This window comes from Palaemon carinicauda, chromosome 5 (assembly GCF_036898095.1).
Source record: "Palaemon carinicauda isolate YSFRI2023 chromosome 5, ASM3689809v2, whole genome shotgun sequence".
In the NCBI taxonomy this organism is placed as follows: domain Eukaryota; kingdom Metazoa; phylum Arthropoda; class Malacostraca; order Decapoda; family Palaemonidae; genus Palaemon; species Palaemon carinicauda.
Window position 1 is genome coordinate 156,522,562 of NC_090729.1, and position 17,500 is coordinate 156,540,061.

Consider the following 17,500-nt stretch of genomic DNA (forward strand, 5'->3'; position numbering starts at 1 on the left):
ACAGCTGGAATAAAACTTCTAGAGTACTGCGTAGTATTGAGTCTTATGATGGAGAAGGCCTGGCTATTAGAATTAACTGCCTGCCTAGTATTACGAACAGGATAGAATTGTCCAGGGAGATCTGAATGTAAAGGATGGTCAGAGTTATGAAAAATCTTATGCAACATGCATAATGAACTAATTGATCGACGGTGCCAGATATTAATATCTAGATCAGGAATAAGAAATTTAATAGACCGTAAGTTTCTGTCCAACAAATTAAGATGAGAATCAGCAGCTGAAGACCAGACAGGAGAACAATACTCAAAACAAGGTAGAATAAAAGAATTAAAACACTTCTTCAGAATAGATTGATCACCGAATATCTTAAAAGACTTTCTCAATAAGCCAATTTTTTGTGCAATTGAAGAAGACACAGACCTTATATGTTTCTCAAAAGTAAATTTGCTGTCAAGAATCACGCCTAAAATTTTGAAAGAGTCATACAAATTTAAAGAAACATTATCAATACTGAGATCCGGATGTTGAGGAGCCACCGTCCTTGACCTACTTACAATCATACTTTGAGTTTTGTTAGGATTCAACTTCATACCCCATAATTTGCACCATGCACTAATTTTAGCTAAATCTCTATTAAGGGATTCACCAACCCCAGATCTACATTCAGGGGATGGAATTGATGCAAAGAGAGTAGCGTCATCTGCATATGCAACAAGCTTATTTTCTAGGCCAAACCACATGTCATGTGTATATAGTATGAAAAGTAATGGGCCAAGAACACTACCCTGTGGAACACCGGATATCACATTCCTATACTCACTATGGTGCCCATCAACAACAACTCTTTGAGATCTACTACTTAAAAAATCAATAATAATGCTAAGAAACGACCCACCCACTCCCAACTGTTTCAGTTTGAAAACAAGGGCCTCATGATTAACACGGTCAAAGGCAGCACTAAAATCAAGGCCAATCATACGAACTTCCCGACCACAATCAAGGGATTTCTGTACTGCATTGGAGATTGTAAGAAGGGCATCACATGCTCCAAGGCCTTTCCGAAAACCAAATTGCAAACTAGGGAATAGATGATTACCTTCAGCAAACCTATTAAGACGTTTTGCCAGAAGACGTTCAAAAACTTTAGATAATATGGGAGTTATGGAAATTGGGCGGTAATCAGTGGGACTTGAGCTACCACAAACACATTTACATAGAGGAGTAACATTACCAATTCTCCAACAAGTGCTAAAAGCTCCTCTTCTTGCTAACTTGCGTAAAATAACAGATAACTTTGGAGCTAAGAAATCTGCTGTCTTTATAAAAAACAAAGGAAAAATACCATTAGGGTCTACACCTCCATAAGCATCAAGGTCCATCAACAGAGCTTTAATCTCACGAGATCGAAAAGCTAAACTAGTTAGTTTAGCCTCAGGAAAACAGGAATGAGGAAGTTCAAGTTTTTCATTACTCTGTTTACTGTCAAAAACATCAGCCAAAAGGGTTGCCTTTTCCTTTGGACAGTGAGTGACTGAGCCATCTGGTTTAAGTAAAGGAGGAACTGTTGCATCTACACCAAACAGTGCAGATTTAAGGGTAGACCACCATTTATGTTCCTGAGTTGTACCAGAGAGGGTTTCTTTTATGATTAAATTGTACTCCTTTTCAGTTGAGGCATAAACTCTCTGAGCTAAAGCTCGAAGCTTAGTATAGTTGTTCCAGGTCAAATCTGATCTGTTACCCTTCCAAAGGTGATAGGCCTCCTGCTTCTCCAAATAAGCACGTCTACAATCATCATTGAACCACGGTTTGTCCTTCATTCGGTACCTTAGCACACGAGAAGGGATACGCCTATCAATTATGTTGACTAGATTCTCATTCAAAGGGACAACAGGATCTACACTATTATATAATTGTGACCAATTCAAGCACAAAAGATCATGCAAAATCCCATTCCAGTCTGCTTGGGATTTCATATAAATTTTACAAGAATATGATATATCAGGGACAGGCTGCTCAGTCTTCACTAATAATGAAATCAAGGCATGATCAGAAGTCCCGACTGGAGAACCAACCTTACTAGTTATAACGCCAGGGGAGTCAGTGTATACGAGGTCCAAGCAATTACCAGACCTGTGAGTAGCTTCATTTATGATTTGCTCGCAGCCTGATTCCGAGGCAAAGTCTAAAGCTCTTAAGCCATGGCGATCGGTAGGAGAGATAGAACTCAACCACTCCCTATGGTGAGCATTAAAATCACCAACAAAGACAAACGAAGCCATTCTATCATCTTCTTGTATCTTAGCCATAATGGTAAGAAGACAATCGAAGATAGAATCATCCATGTCTGGATTCCGGTAGATTGAACACAAGTAAAAGTTGTTATGCCTGCCACAAACTTTTATTACCTGAATCTCATGACATCCACATTGATAGCAGGACTTATGAGAAGCAGGGTACTCGGTCCTAATATACACCGCCATTCCCCTGGCCCTAAGAATGGAATCACGTTTCAGCATTATTGGCTTCTTAAAACCAGTTATAAGGAGCTCAGATGAGTGCCTCATATTAGAAACCAAAGTTTCTGAGCACAAAAGAATATCATACTGTCTGGACGCAACTGTAAGGTCTCGGATATTTGCATGAAGACCACGAATATTGCAATACAGAAGACGACATTGACGAAATCTAGGACGTACTGGTCCCGGATTTCGCTCAATGTCTCCAGACAGCACAAGAATTAATAGAAATAAAAAAGAGACATCATACTTAAAAACTAGATTAACAAGAATTAAAACAAAAACAATATGTACAGAATAATAATAAAAGTGATTGATGATATCCATAGACTATAGTAAAAAGTCGGAAAAACTGGTCAACATGGAGGAGCCGATACACCATGCAAGGCTAAATACCCTCCAGGATAGCCACTTCAACTGAAGGGAGGACAGTAAGGATGGTTTTGAGAAGAAAAAATCAGAAAAAGGAAAAGACAACCTCTTGATAAACCACCAGGCATCCATGGCCCTTCTATTAAGCCTGCCCAACACACCATTTCAAAAAAACAAGAGGAAGAAAAAAAAGATTCAATGTCTAGAAACTGAGAAAATATGCTAATGTTTCTGTTCTAATGATATTTTATTTCAATCATTCATTACATCCCTTCCAATTTATTAACTTCCTTATTTCCTTTCCTCACTGGTCTATTTTCCATCTTGGAGCCTTTGGGCTTACACCATCCTAGTTTTCCAACTAGGGTTGTTGCTTAGCAAGTAATAATAATAATAATAATAATAATAATAATAATAATAATTTTGTGTATTCAACATCCACAGTTATATACGTTGTATATTTTAAGATGGCAAAAGCTCCAGCATTTTTTAAACATACAACGTATATAACTTTATAACTGTGGATCTTTAATACCCAAGATTGTTAGACACGGCATGGTGTATTATTCAAGTTATAATATCAATATCAATAACAATGATAATGATGATAATTAAAGCTGCGTTCTTACTCACCCTAAGCACATCTCGGTTACAACGGCCTGTTTGACGCCCTCCTGGTTCACCACGAACACCCAGTCGTTTTGGAGAGTCTTCGCCCTTTGAGGGAAGATCAACTCCTCCCGAGAGACACAGGCTGGGGACTCCCTAGCCCTAGGGCCGCCAAATCTCATGCGGGGTGTAAATCCATTGGGGGGAGCGGATGGAGTTAGCGACTGCAAAAAAAAAAAAAAAAAAAAAAAAAAAAAAGTTGAAACTGGTAAAGAATTAAGACATATTCAAGGACATGACTACCATCGTTTCTGTGGATCCAATTTCATATTAAATATATATATATACATATACATATATATATATATATATATATATATATATATATATATATGTATATATACATAGTTATATATATATATACATATATACATATATACATATATATATATATATATATATATATATATTTATATACATATTATATTTACATATATATATACAGTATATATATATATATATATATATATATATTTATACATATGGATATATATATATATATATATATATATATATATATATATATATATATTTATACATATGGATATATATATATATATATATATATATATATATATATGTATGTATATATATATATATATATATATATAAATATATATACATATATATTTATAAATATGGATATATATATATATATATATATATATATATATATATATGTATGTATGTATGTATATATATATATATATATATATATATATATATATATATAATATTTTGAATGATTTTAATATATCTAATGAAAAATAATTTTAATAACTTTAATAATTTACATAATAATTTTACAGTATGAAATACACATTTCTGTGTATATGATAGTAAATTAATAAAATCCACATTCACAAAAAGGAAATTCATTTTAAGCCTTCGAAAAGACCGTCTCCCTATTCGAAAAAAAAAAGGAGAGTATACTACAAACGAACTTGAAATAGTCCCTTACATCATTCAGAAAGACACTGAGCCCAGGATCGCTCGTTGTGGCCAGGAATTGATTCACCAGTTCCCTGCAGAAAGAATTATCTTTAAAACTAAGTTATAATAATCAACATTTTCATCATAGATTTATTGAGGACGAGAAGCAAATAATAATCCTTTTCCAAGGTGAGATATAGACTGTGGAGGATATTAGAACTATGAGAAAACACCAAGTCTTGCAGAAAGGCCTATTCTGTGGGTCTTCAAAATACATAATGACTGCAAATGGCAACAGACCTTTTACGTTTAATGTCATGAGGAGCGAGTCCTATATCGATTAAGAGTTACTCAATTAGTAAGTAAATATTTAACTCCTTATTTATTACTCAAAGAAAAAAGTAAGGAAAAGGTCTGTTAAAAATTATGAATATTACAAATTTAATCCTATGTTGACTCGATTTACAGTTATAGAAATACATACTAGTGTATATATATATATATATATATATATATATATATATATATATACATGTGTGTTTATATAACAAATATTTTCTCTCTCTCTCTCTCTCTCTCTCTCTCTCTCTCTCTCTCTCTCTCTCTCTCTCTCTCTACATTATATATTTACTGTATATATATATATATATATATATATATATATATATATATATATATATATATATATATATATATATACACACATACATATGTATGCGTGTCTATGTATGTGTAGGTATATCCATGCTTCCATTTTAAGTTTTTGCACCAGAAGGATAGTGCCTCCCAGTACTCAGAAAGTCTCAAAAACTCTGGTAACTATCCCCAGCCGTTTGAATCAGCCCAGCTAATGCTTCTACCCATCTGCAACAATGGTGGCTGATGCATGTTGCAACGAAGGTTGAGGTTAAACTCTGGACCTTTCAAATGCATTTGCTTGAGCGATGATGTTTCACCTGCATAGGCATTTGCGTGACTTTTTTTCCTTCCTTTCTTTGGGCCAAAAAATATCACGGAAACGTATATGAGCAACAGAAAATTCCTGATAAGCTGTATTTCAAATTATATTCTTTCATCTTTCTTAGCAAGTCTACTCTGCTACCACAATTAGTCAGTAACAAAAATTAAGATACTATGGTAATAATTATACCATTTAGAAATTTTAGTGACCGAACAAGTATGGCAACATTGATTTAAGGAGGAGGGATGACAATAATAGATAACACAATTATAACTAATGATACTGAAATAAACAATCTAGCTTGATGTAATTATTAAAAAATAAAACAACATTTATAATAAAAAATTTTCCTTCTACCTCATTCAGCGGACTCGGCGCAAAAGCATAATTGTAATAACAATATAATAAAATCCAAATAGATCGTAAGTTGCGAACCGAAATGAGTAGTGTCCAAATCCTTAAAATTATTGTACGACGAAAAGAAAAATAAGAGAAATATGATGTAATATCCTCCGGAAATCTGTTTCAATTATTTCACAAAAAGAGTAATGCTAATGTTTAACCACATATGGTCGTGAACTTTCTTTTGTCATTTGAAAAAAAAAATACCGTGTAGGATTATGTAAACTAAATTGAAAATTGAACATTTCACAGTTTGCAACAAACCACTGCTCAATGTTAGAGCATTTACGTAAACTGTCATATACAGTAGTCTTAGACATGACATTTGCATATTGCTGCATTACTTCTTTACGGTTGTTAAATTCCAAGAATTAGATCATTGACGAGTATTAAGTTTCTGTGGTTTGTTCTTAGATGTCTCTGATTAAATGTAAACAATTTGGACATGAATAATACTTTCGGACAAGGCTATAGTCTTCGCATCTTTATTTAACTGTCTTAATAGTCCATATAAGACTTATTTATACATGCATATATATACGTATACATATAAAAATATATAATGAATATATAAATATATATATCTATATGTATATATATAATATATATATATATATATATATATATATATGTGTGTATATATATATATATATATATATATATATATATATATATATATATAATATATATATATATATATATATATATATATATGTATGTATGTATATATATATATGTATATATATATATATATATATATATAATATAAATATATATATATATATTTATATATATTATATATATATTTATATATATACATATATATATATGTATATATATATTAGAGAGAGAGAGAGAGAGAGAGAGAGAGAGAGAGAGAGAGAGAGAGAGAGAGAGAGCGAGAGAGACGATAAAAACCAAAAATCCTCAGTAAAAATTGTCCATGAAATTACAGAATACAAAAAAAACAGACTTGTGCTTGATATTAACCTACGAGCACATGAAAATGAATCCCTGAATCAGTTATAAAAACAATATTAGCTAGTCACAGCAAGAGGGGAATCAATCATAAAACAGTATGAGGGAATCACAGCATGAGGGAAATCAAGCAGAAAAACAATGAGGGAATCACAGCAAGATGGGAATCAAGCAGAAAAACAATATGAAGGAATCACAGCAAGAGGGGAATCAAGCAGAAAAAAACAATATGAGGAAATCACAGCAAGAGGAGAATCAATCAAGAAAACAATATAAGGGAATCACAGCAAGAAGGGAAACAAGTAAAAAAAATATGAGGGAATCACAGCAAGATGGGAATCAAGCAGAAAAACAATATAAGGGAATCACAGCAAGAGGAGAATCAAGCAAAAAAACAATATGAGGGAATCACAGCAAGAGGGGTATCAAGTAAAAAACAATATCAGGGAATCACAGCAAGAGCAGAATCAATACAGAAACAATGAGTTAATCACAGCAAAATGGGAATCAAGCAGAAAAACAATATGAAGGAATCACAGCTAGAGGGGAATTAAGCAGAAAAGCAATATGAGGGAATCACAGCAAGAGGGGAATCAAGCAGAAAAACAATATGTGGGAATCACAGCAAGAGGGGAATCAAGCAGAAAAACAATATGAGGGAATCACAACCAGTGGGGAATCAAGCAGAAAAACAATATGAGGGAATCACAGAAAGAGGGGAATCAAGCAGAAAAACAATATAAGATAATCACAGCAATAGGGAAATCAAGCAGAAAAACAATATGAGGAAATCACAGCAAGAGGGGAATCAAGCAGAAAAAAAAATATTAACGAATCAAAACAAGAGGGAAATCGAGCAGAAAAACAATATGAGGGAATCACAGCAAAATGGATATCAAGCAGAAAAACAATATTAGCGAATCACAACAAGAGGGAAATCCAGCAGAAAAACAATATGAGGGAATCAGAGCAAGAGGGAAATAAAGCAGAAAAACAATATTAGCGAATCACAACAAGAGGGAAATCAAGCAGAAAAACAATATGAGGGAATCACAGCAAGAGGGGAATCAAGCAGAAAAAACAATATGAGAGAATCACAGCAAGAGGGGAATCAAGCAGAAAACTTTATAAGGGAATCACAGCAAGAGGGGAATCAAGCAGAAACCAATATGCTGGAATCACAGCAAGAGGGGAATCAGGCGGAAAAAAAAACAATATGAAGGAATCACAGAAAAGGGGGAATCAAGCAGAAAAACAATAAGAAGGAATCACAGAAAGAGGGAAATCAAGCGGAAACACAATATGCGGGAATCACAGCCAGAGGGAAATTAAACAGAAAAACAATAAGACGGAATCACAGCAATAGGGGAATCAAGCAGAAAAACAACAGGAGGGAGTCACAGCAAGAGGGAAATCAAGCAGAAAAACAGCATGAGGGAATCACAGCAAGAGGGGAATCAAACAGAAACTAAAATGAGGGAATCACAGCAAGAGGGAAAACAAGCAGAAAAACAACATGAGGGAATCACAGCAAGAGGGGAATCAACCAGAAAAACAATATGAGGAAATCTCACCCAGAGGGAAATCAAGCAGAAAAACAATGACGGAATCACAGCCAGAGGGAAATTAAACAGAAAAACAATATGAGCGAATCACAGCCACAGGGAAATCAAGCAGAAAAACAATATGAGGGAATCACAGCAAGAGGGGAATCAAGCAGAAAAACAATATGAGGGAATCACAGCAAGATGGGAATCAAACAGAAAAACAATATAAGGGAATCACAGCAACAGGGGAATCAAGCAGAAAAACAATATGAGGTAATCACAGCAAGAGGGGAATCGAGCAAAAAACAATATGAGGGAATCACAGCAAGAGCAGAATCAATAAAAAAACAATGAGGGAATCACAGCAAGATGGGAATCAAGCAGAAAAACAATATGAGAGAATCACAACAAGAGGGGAATTAAGCAGAAAAACAATATAAGTGAATCACAGCAAGAGGGGAATCAAGCAGAAAAACAATATTAGCGAATCACAGCAAGAGGGGAATCAAGCAGAAAAACAATATGAGGGAATCACAGCAAGAGGGGAATCAAGCAGAAAAACAATATGAGGGAATCACAGCCAGTGGGGAATCAAGCAGAAAAACAATATGAGGGAATCACAGCAAGATGGGAATCAAGCAGAAAAACAATATAAGATAATCACAGCAAAAGGGAAATCAAGCAGAAACACAATAAGGGGATTAACACCAAGAGAGGAATCAAGCAGAAAAACAATATGAGGAAATCACAGCAAGAGGGGAATCAAGCAGAAAAACAATATTAGCGGATCACAACAAGAGGGAAATCGAGCAGAATAACTATATGTGGGAATCACAGCAAGATGGAAATCAAGCAGAAAAACAATATTAGCGAATCACAACAAGAGGGAAATCAAGCAGAAAAACAATATGAGGGAATAACAGCAAGAGCGAAATAAAGCAGAAAAACAATATTAGCGATTCACAACAAGAGGGAAATCAAGCAGAAAAACAATATAAGGGAATCACAGAAAGAGGGGAATCACAGCAAAAGGGGAATCAAGTGGAGAAACAATATGAGGGAATCACAGCAAGAGGGGAATCAAGCAGAAAAACAATAAGAAGGAATCACAGAAAGAGGGAAATCAAGCAGAAACACAATATGCGGGAATCACAGCCAGAGGGAAATTAAACAGAAAAACAATATGACGGAATCACAGCAAGAGTGAATCAAGCAGAAAAACAATATGAGGAAATCACAGCAAGAGGGGAATCAAGCAGAAAAACAATATTAGCGAATCACAACAAGAGGGAAATCGAGCAGAAAAACTATATGAGGGAATCACAGCAAGATGGAAATCAAGCAGAAAAACAATATTAGCGAATCACAACAAGAGGGAAATCAAGCAGAAAAACAATATGAGGGAATAACAGCAAGAGGGAAATAAAGCAGAAAAACAATATTAGCGATTCACAACAAGAGGGAAATCAAGCAGAAAAACAACATGAGGGAATCACAACAAGAGGGGAATCAAGCAGAAAAACAATATAAGGGAATCACAGCAAGAGGGGAATCAAGTGGAAAAACAATATGAGGGAATCACAGCAAGAGGGGAATCAGGCGGAAAAACAATATGTGGGAATCACAGCAAGAGGGGAATCAAGCAGAAAAAAACCAATATGAGGGAATCACAGCAAGAGGGGAATCAAGCAGAAAAACAATAAGAAGGAATCACAGAAAGAGGGAAATCAAGCGGAAACACAATATGCGGGAATCACAGCCAGAGGGAAATTAAACAGAAAAACAATATGACGGAATCACAGCAAGAGGGAATCAAGCAGAAAAACAATAAGAGGGAATCACAGCAAGAGGGAAATCAAGGAGAAAAACAGCATGAGGGAATCACAGCAAGAGGGGAATCAAACAGAAACCAATATGAGAGAATCACAGCAAGAAGGAAATCAAGCAGAAAAACAACATGAGGGAATCACAGCAATAGGGGAATCAACCAGAAAAACAATATGAGGGAATCACACCCAGAGGGAAATCAAACAGAAAAACTATATGAGGGAATCACAGCAAGAGGGAAATCAAGCAGAAAAACAATAAGGGGATTAACACCAAGAGAGGAATCAAGCAGAAAAACAATATGAGGAAATCACAGCAAGAGGGGAATCAAGCAGAAAAAAAACCAATATTAGCGATTCACAGCAAGAGGGGAATCAAGCAGAAAAACAATATTAGCGAATCACAACAAGAGGGAAATCGAGCAGAAAAACTATATGAGGGAATCACAGCAAGATGGAAATCAAGCAGAAAAACAATATTAGCGAATCACAACAAGAGGGAAATCAAGCAGAAAAACAATATGAGGGAATAACAGCAAGAGGGAAATAAAGCAGAAAAACAATATTAGCGATTCACAACAAGAGGGAAATCAAGCAGAAAAACAACATGAGGGAATCACAGCAAGAGGGGAATTAAGCGGAAAAAACAATATGAGAGAATCACAGCAAGAGGGAATCAAGCAGAAAAACAATATAAGGGAATCACAGCAAGAGGGGAATCACAGCAAGAGAGGAATCACAGCAAGAGGGGAATCAAGTGGAAAAACAATATGAGGGAATCACAGCAAGAGGGGAATCAGGCGGAAAAACAATATGTGGGAATCACAGCAAGAGGGGAATCAAGCAGAAAAAAAACAATATGAGGGAATCACAGCAAGAGGGGAATCAAGCAGAAAAACAATATGAGGGAATAACAGCAAGAGGGAAATAAAGCAGAAAAATAATATTAGCGATTCACAACAAGAGGGAAATCAAGCAGAAAAACAACATGAGGGAATCACAGCAAGAGGGGAATTAAGCGGAAAAAACAATATGAGAGAATCACAGCAAGAGGGAATCAAGCAGAAAAACAATATAAGGGAATCACAGCAAGAGGGGAATCACAGCAAGAGAGGAATCACAGCAAGAGGGGAATCAAGTGGAAAAACAATATGAGGGAATCACAGCAAGAGGGGAATCAGGCGGAAAAACAATATGTGGGAATCACAGCAAGAGGGGAATCAAGCAGAAAAAAAACAATATGAGGGAATCACAGCAAGAGGGGAATCAAGCAGAAAAACAATAAGATGGAATCACAGAAAGAGGGAAATCAAGCGGAAAAACAATATGCAGGAATCACAGCCAGAGGGAAATTAAACAGAAAAACAATATGACGGAATCACAGCAAGAGGGGAATCAAGCAGAAAAACAATAAGAGGGAATCACAGCAAGAGGGAAATCAAGCAGAAAAACAACATGAGGGAATCACAGCAATAGGGAAATCAAACAGAAAAACTATATGAGGGAATCACAGCAAGAGGGAAATCAAGCAGAAAAACAATGACGGAATCACAGTCAGAGGGAAATTAAACAGAAAAACAATATGAGGGAATCACAGCAAGAGGGAAATCAAGCAGAAAAACAATGACGGAATCACACCCAGAGGGAAATCAAACAGAAAAACAATATGAGGGAATCACAGCAAGAGGGAAATCAAGCAGAAAAACAATGACGGAACCACAGCTAGAGGGAAATCAAGCAGAAAAACAATATGAGCGAATCACAGCAAGAGGGTAATCAAGCAGAAAAACAATATGAGGGAATCACAGCAAGAGGGGAATCTAGGATAAAAACGATATGAGGGAATCACAGCAAGAGGGGAATAGAGCATTAAAATTATATGAGGGAATCACAGCAACAGGGGAATCAAGCAGAAAAGCAATATGAGGGAATCACAGCAATAAGGCAATCAACCATGAAAACGATATGAGGGAATCACAGCAAGAGGGGAATCAATCAGAAAAACAAAACCCCTTAACTCTACCTGACATTGTCGTTGTATTCCGGGTCTTGTTCACACGGGGCTGAGGGATCAGCTGAGCCCGCGGTGCAGCGGGGATTATCTAAGACCCTTAGAGTCACAGGAGGAGCTTTGACGAAGCGGTTGACTTCTGCCACAGAAGAGCCAGGTTCTCCAGGGAAGGCAATCTCGCTCCCAGATGGATCCTGTGGCAATGGGATCGAATATATCAGAAATATTGCCTATGAGCAGAGGGCCAGGGATACACCTCCAATGTTATGATTATTCCTTTAGAAATAGTAGGAAGAGACAGGTAGAGCTTGCGTTCTTTAGCTTGGTTATTAGATAACATATCAGTAATTTACCAAAGATATTAAACTGAATTTTCATGGCCACACTTGCTGCCAATAGTATTTTCATGAAATACAAGAAATATAGAGATTCCAAGACGAATATTACTTATCTAACATTATTAACTAAAATTTTGCAGAAATAATAAACGAATTAAGAGCAAATTGATATATTTTAATGTTATTGATGTTTTTAATATCTACGTACAGTAAATTTCCTTAAAAAGTTGCTATTGCTCTCAGTATGATTACAAGTCTCTACTAACTACTGGGAAGTTTTTAACCATTCAGTTTAGTTCAATGTATTAAATATATTAGGTGTCATGTTTTATCCTACTTTAATAATCAGGATTTTTTTTTTAAGATTTTCACTATAAATGATAATATCCAAATTGTTATCTTTTTTATTGTTAGATTTACATCTATTAATTGTTAGATCAAATAACAGTTTTCAAAGGGTTAATGAAAGTTTTGACAGAGTAAGGGTTAGCAGACAGGTGTTCAAGTGATTAAGTTATTAGAAAATGAATTATGGTAAGTTTTTATTGAAATAAAATCTTGCTGAAAATTTTAATAAGAACAACCAGTTGTTCCTGTCCTTTGAACTGGAAACTTCAGTATCATTGTCTATTAAAGTCATATTATGGAAGACTGCAGTCAACACAAATCTTTAATTCATTACTGCCCATATATTGTTTCCTTATTTCCTTATTTCCTTCCTTCACTGGTAGGTTGGCCAGGGCACCAGCCACCCGTTAAGATAATACCACTAGAGAGATATTGGATCCTTTGACTGGCCAGAGAGTAATGCATTGGACCCCTCTCTCTGATTACGGCTTATTCTTTCGTTACCTACACATACACCGAATAGTCTGGCCTAATCTTTACAGATTCTCATCTTTCCTCATACACATGACAACACTGAAATTACCAACCACTTCTTCGCTCAAGGGGCTAATTACTGCACTGTAATTTTTCAGTGGCTACTTTCCTTAAGGTAAGGGTAGGAGAGACTTTTTAGCTATGGTAAGCAGCTTTTCTAGGAGGACACTCCAAAATCAAACCATTGTTTTCTAGTATTGTGTAATGACATAGCGTCTCTACCATGGTCTTCCACTGTCTTGGGTTAGAGTTCTCTTGCTTGAGAGTACACTCTGGTACGCTGTTCTGTCTTGTCTCTCTTCCTCTTGTTTTGTTAAAGTTTTTATAGTTTATTTAGGAGATATTTATTTTTATGTTGTTACTCTTTTTGGAAAATTTATTTTTCCTTGTTAATTTTCCTCACTCGGCTATTTTACCCGTTGGAGCTCCTGGGCTTATAGTATCCTGCTTTTCCATTTATGGTTGTAGCTTAATAATAATAATAATAATAATAATAATAATAATAATAATAATAATAATAACAACAACAATAATAATCTGTGTCGTTTAGTTCATTATTAGCCTAGCTAATAATAATAATAATGATAATAATAATAATAATAATAATAATAATAATAATAATAATAATAATAATACTCTGTCATTTAGTCCATTATTAGCTTAGCTAATAATAATAATAATAATAATAATAATAATAATAATAATAACCTGTCTGTCCTTCAGTTCATTATTACTTGTGAGAAGAAATCAGTAAATTAGCGCTAGTTTTCGGTCATGTCGGATGAATCATGTTTCTTCATTGTTTCCTCTAAGCAAGTTGTTAAAAAAGCGCCGAGGTTGAAATTTCAGTTTCCCAAATAAGATTTATGACGCCTTTGTCTTGTCCAATGTCCTTTGAGCTACTGACTATATTCAATTATTGTTAGTGGAGCGCATTTGCACCGACTCCAGGGGTGCCCTTTTTACTCGGAAAAGTTTCCTAATAGCTGATTGGTTAGAATTATCTTGTCCAACCAATCAGCTAGCAGGAAACTTTTCCGAGCTAAAAGGGCACTCCTACGAGTCGGTGCAAATACGCCTCATTATAAAAAAAAATATTAAAGAACAGGTCTATTAGGGTTAATCTAATGATTTTAACAATCTGCCAATAGAAGCATCACTAGTAACAATCCATCTGTAAAGCAATGGATGCATGAATATAATACGAATATCCCTCCGTGCAGCAGGAAAACCTGGAAATGTAATCAAACCTGGAAGAAGCGCGGAGGTTGGAACCCGCGGCAACACTGAGGCCTTCGCTGCCACTGAAATCCGCCCTATTAAAATGACAAACACTGTGAGACCCACATCAGACCTTGAGCAATGCACATCTGCATATATTTAAAAGCTTGGTTTCATATATTGTGGAAAGGATATTATCAAGCATAAGTACATGGAAGCTGTGATTAACTTAGGATTTACGAAGCTCAACCACTACACGAAGAGCCAGGCAGCTATCTATTCCAAAGCTATGTTAACAAATAACTTAGGCTCGTTCCATGAAGTGACTACTTTAGAGAAGTCTGAAGAAAGGGAATTGAGATACAAGAAACTGTTACCACATAGGCCTCGTTAGCTACTGTATAATCTTACAAATTAGAAATTAGTTATACACTGAAGCCACTACAAGAAATAGGGGGTCGGTATAGTTAATAAATTTTTTAATGATTAATGATAATGATTATGGTAATTCCTTGCAATATCATGAGACCTTGCTCAAAACTAAAAAGAAAACATTCAAGCCTCCAAGTCTTCTTTCACCCAGACTCTATAAGACGACCCAACCACTTAGAAGTAAACAAACAAATACAGGAACTATCCACTGGTTAGATTATTTCATACTAATCTTTGCCAGTAAGAATTCTGAAGGTTTATTAATCTTGTATTCTCGTTCAACATTAGTAGCATCAGGGCCCACTTAGAGGGTCCTGAGTAGCATAAACAAATTCCAAGAGCGATAAAGTTAGTCAGACAGAAGAATTATTATTATTTTTTTTATTTTACTAGCTAAGCTACAACCCTAGTTGGGAAGCAGGATGCTATAAATCTAAGAAAGTAATGAATAATTGAAATAAAATATCTCAAGAAGAGTAACAACATTAAAATGAGTCTTTTTTTTATATAAATCATAAAAAAGACTTATGTCAACCTGTTCAACATGAAAACATTTGCAGTAAGTTTGAAATTTTTACTTATAAAAGAGGATTTATAAGAGGAAAAAAAAAAGGGATTTTGCCCATATCTTATTAGAAGAACAAAATCGTTCCCTTTGTTAGTTTTCCAACGTCATGATCTAGTTATAGTCAATGTTGTTTATTGGTCTTAGCAATCAGAGGTTGGCATAATTACAGGTGAATTTCCAGTAATTCTTAAATTCGTAGTGAGTTCTCACCCAGCTAAAACTAGTTAGTACTTCTTAAGGATAGAATTCAGGTCAAACTAGGTTTATTGCAACATTCTGGGTCGCTAATCAAGAATATGGATGCAAAATTACAATTTACTTGCAATAGACCGTATGTTAAAAATTCATGGTATAGATGATATGTGGATGAGAGCGATTTAACCTATAAGTAGGCTACATGAATTATATATTTTTCCAATTGGTTCTCCAAGGTTTCATAGATTTCTGACCATAGTTATTGGCAGGCTCTTAAATTGGTGATTAATACGATGATAGTTTTTAGTATCAACAATAACAGTTAGGTAGTAAATGGAGAGTTTTATACATACAGTCAATTACGAAATAAATAAAACAGCAATAAATTACAGAAATAGCTTGAACGCCCCTCTGGGGAGACCTGCTCTAGTAACGGCTATCTTGGTGAAACTGACGGGCTGTCTAGTTCCAACGCAAGAGCTCGTGTCACACGAAATGTGGGCCAATCCTACAGAGCATTTATGAAACTTAATACAATGAGACAAAAAAAATGGCTGTTGTAAAACAACTTTCGGGAAATCCATTTGAATACTTGGAAGCTTTTACTTGTTTTAAAATACCAGCTAGTGATACCTCATACAAGAAAAATAAAACTCCAACAAACGATCGCAAACAACGCCTGCGCAGTAACCCACCATCAACCTCCCGAAAGTAAACAAAGGACTTGAAATATTAGACAGTACCAATGGAGTCTTCATCTTAGAATGAGTGGGTGGGTCGTTTCTTAGCATTATTATTGATTTTTTAAGTAATAGATCTCAACAAGTTGTTGATGGGCACCATAGTGAGTATAGGAATGTGATATCCAGTGTTCCACAGGGTAGTGTTCTTGGCCCATTACTTCTCATACTATATACACATGACATGTGGTTTGGCCTAGAAAACAAGCTTGTTGCATATGCAGATGATGCTACTCTCTTTACATCAATTCCATCCCCTGAATGTAGATCTGGGGTTGGGGAATCCCTTAATAGAGATTTAGCTAAAATTAGTGCATGGTGCAAATTATGGGGTATGAAGTTGAATCCTAACAAAACTCAAAGTATGATTGTAAGTTGGCCAAGGACAGTGGCTCCTTAACATCCGGATCTCAGTATTGATAATGTTTCTTTGAATTTGTATGACTTAAAATTTTAGGTCTGATTCTCGACGGCAAATTTACTTTTGAGAAACACATTAGGTCTGCGTCTTCTTCAATTGCATAAAAAACTGGCTTATTGAGAAAGTATTATAAGATTTTCGGTGATCAATATATTCTGAAGTGTTTTAATTCTTAAATTCTACCTTGTTTTGAGTATTGTTCTCCTGTCTGGTCTTCACCTGCTGATTCTCATCTTAATTTGTTTGACAAATACTTACGGTCTATTAAATTTCTTATTCCAGTTCTTAATATTAATCTTTGGCACCGTCGTTCAATTAGTTCCAAAGATTTTTCATAACTCTGACCATCCTTTACATTCAGATCTCCCTGGAAAATTATATCCTGTTCGTATTACTAGGCAGGCAGTTAATTATAACAGCCAGGCCATCTCCATCATGAGGTTCAATACTTCACAGTATTCTAGATGCTTTATTCCAGCTGTGAC

At 35.2% G+C, this 17,500-nt stretch overlaps 1 protein-coding gene across 4 annotated transcripts in view; it reads right to left on the reverse strand.

Moving 5' to 3' along the window:
- LOC137641552 (protein spaetzle 5-like) overlaps positions 1–17,500 on the reverse strand; it is a 70,073-nt gene that overhangs the window by 13,191 nt on the left and 39,382 nt on the right. For all 4 annotated transcript variants that reach the window (XM_068374221.1, XM_068374222.1, XM_068374223.1 and 1 more), the window contains exons 3-5: positions 12,231–12,412; positions 4,522–4,585; positions 3,525–3,724 (exon numbers count right to left, since the gene is read on the reverse strand). In XM_068374221.1, coding sequence (XP_068230322.1) covers positions 3,525–3,724; positions 4,522–4,585; positions 12,231–12,412 — 446 coding nt within the window. The remainder of the gene's footprint in view (positions 1–3,524; positions 3,725–4,521; positions 4,586–12,230; positions 12,413–17,500) is intronic.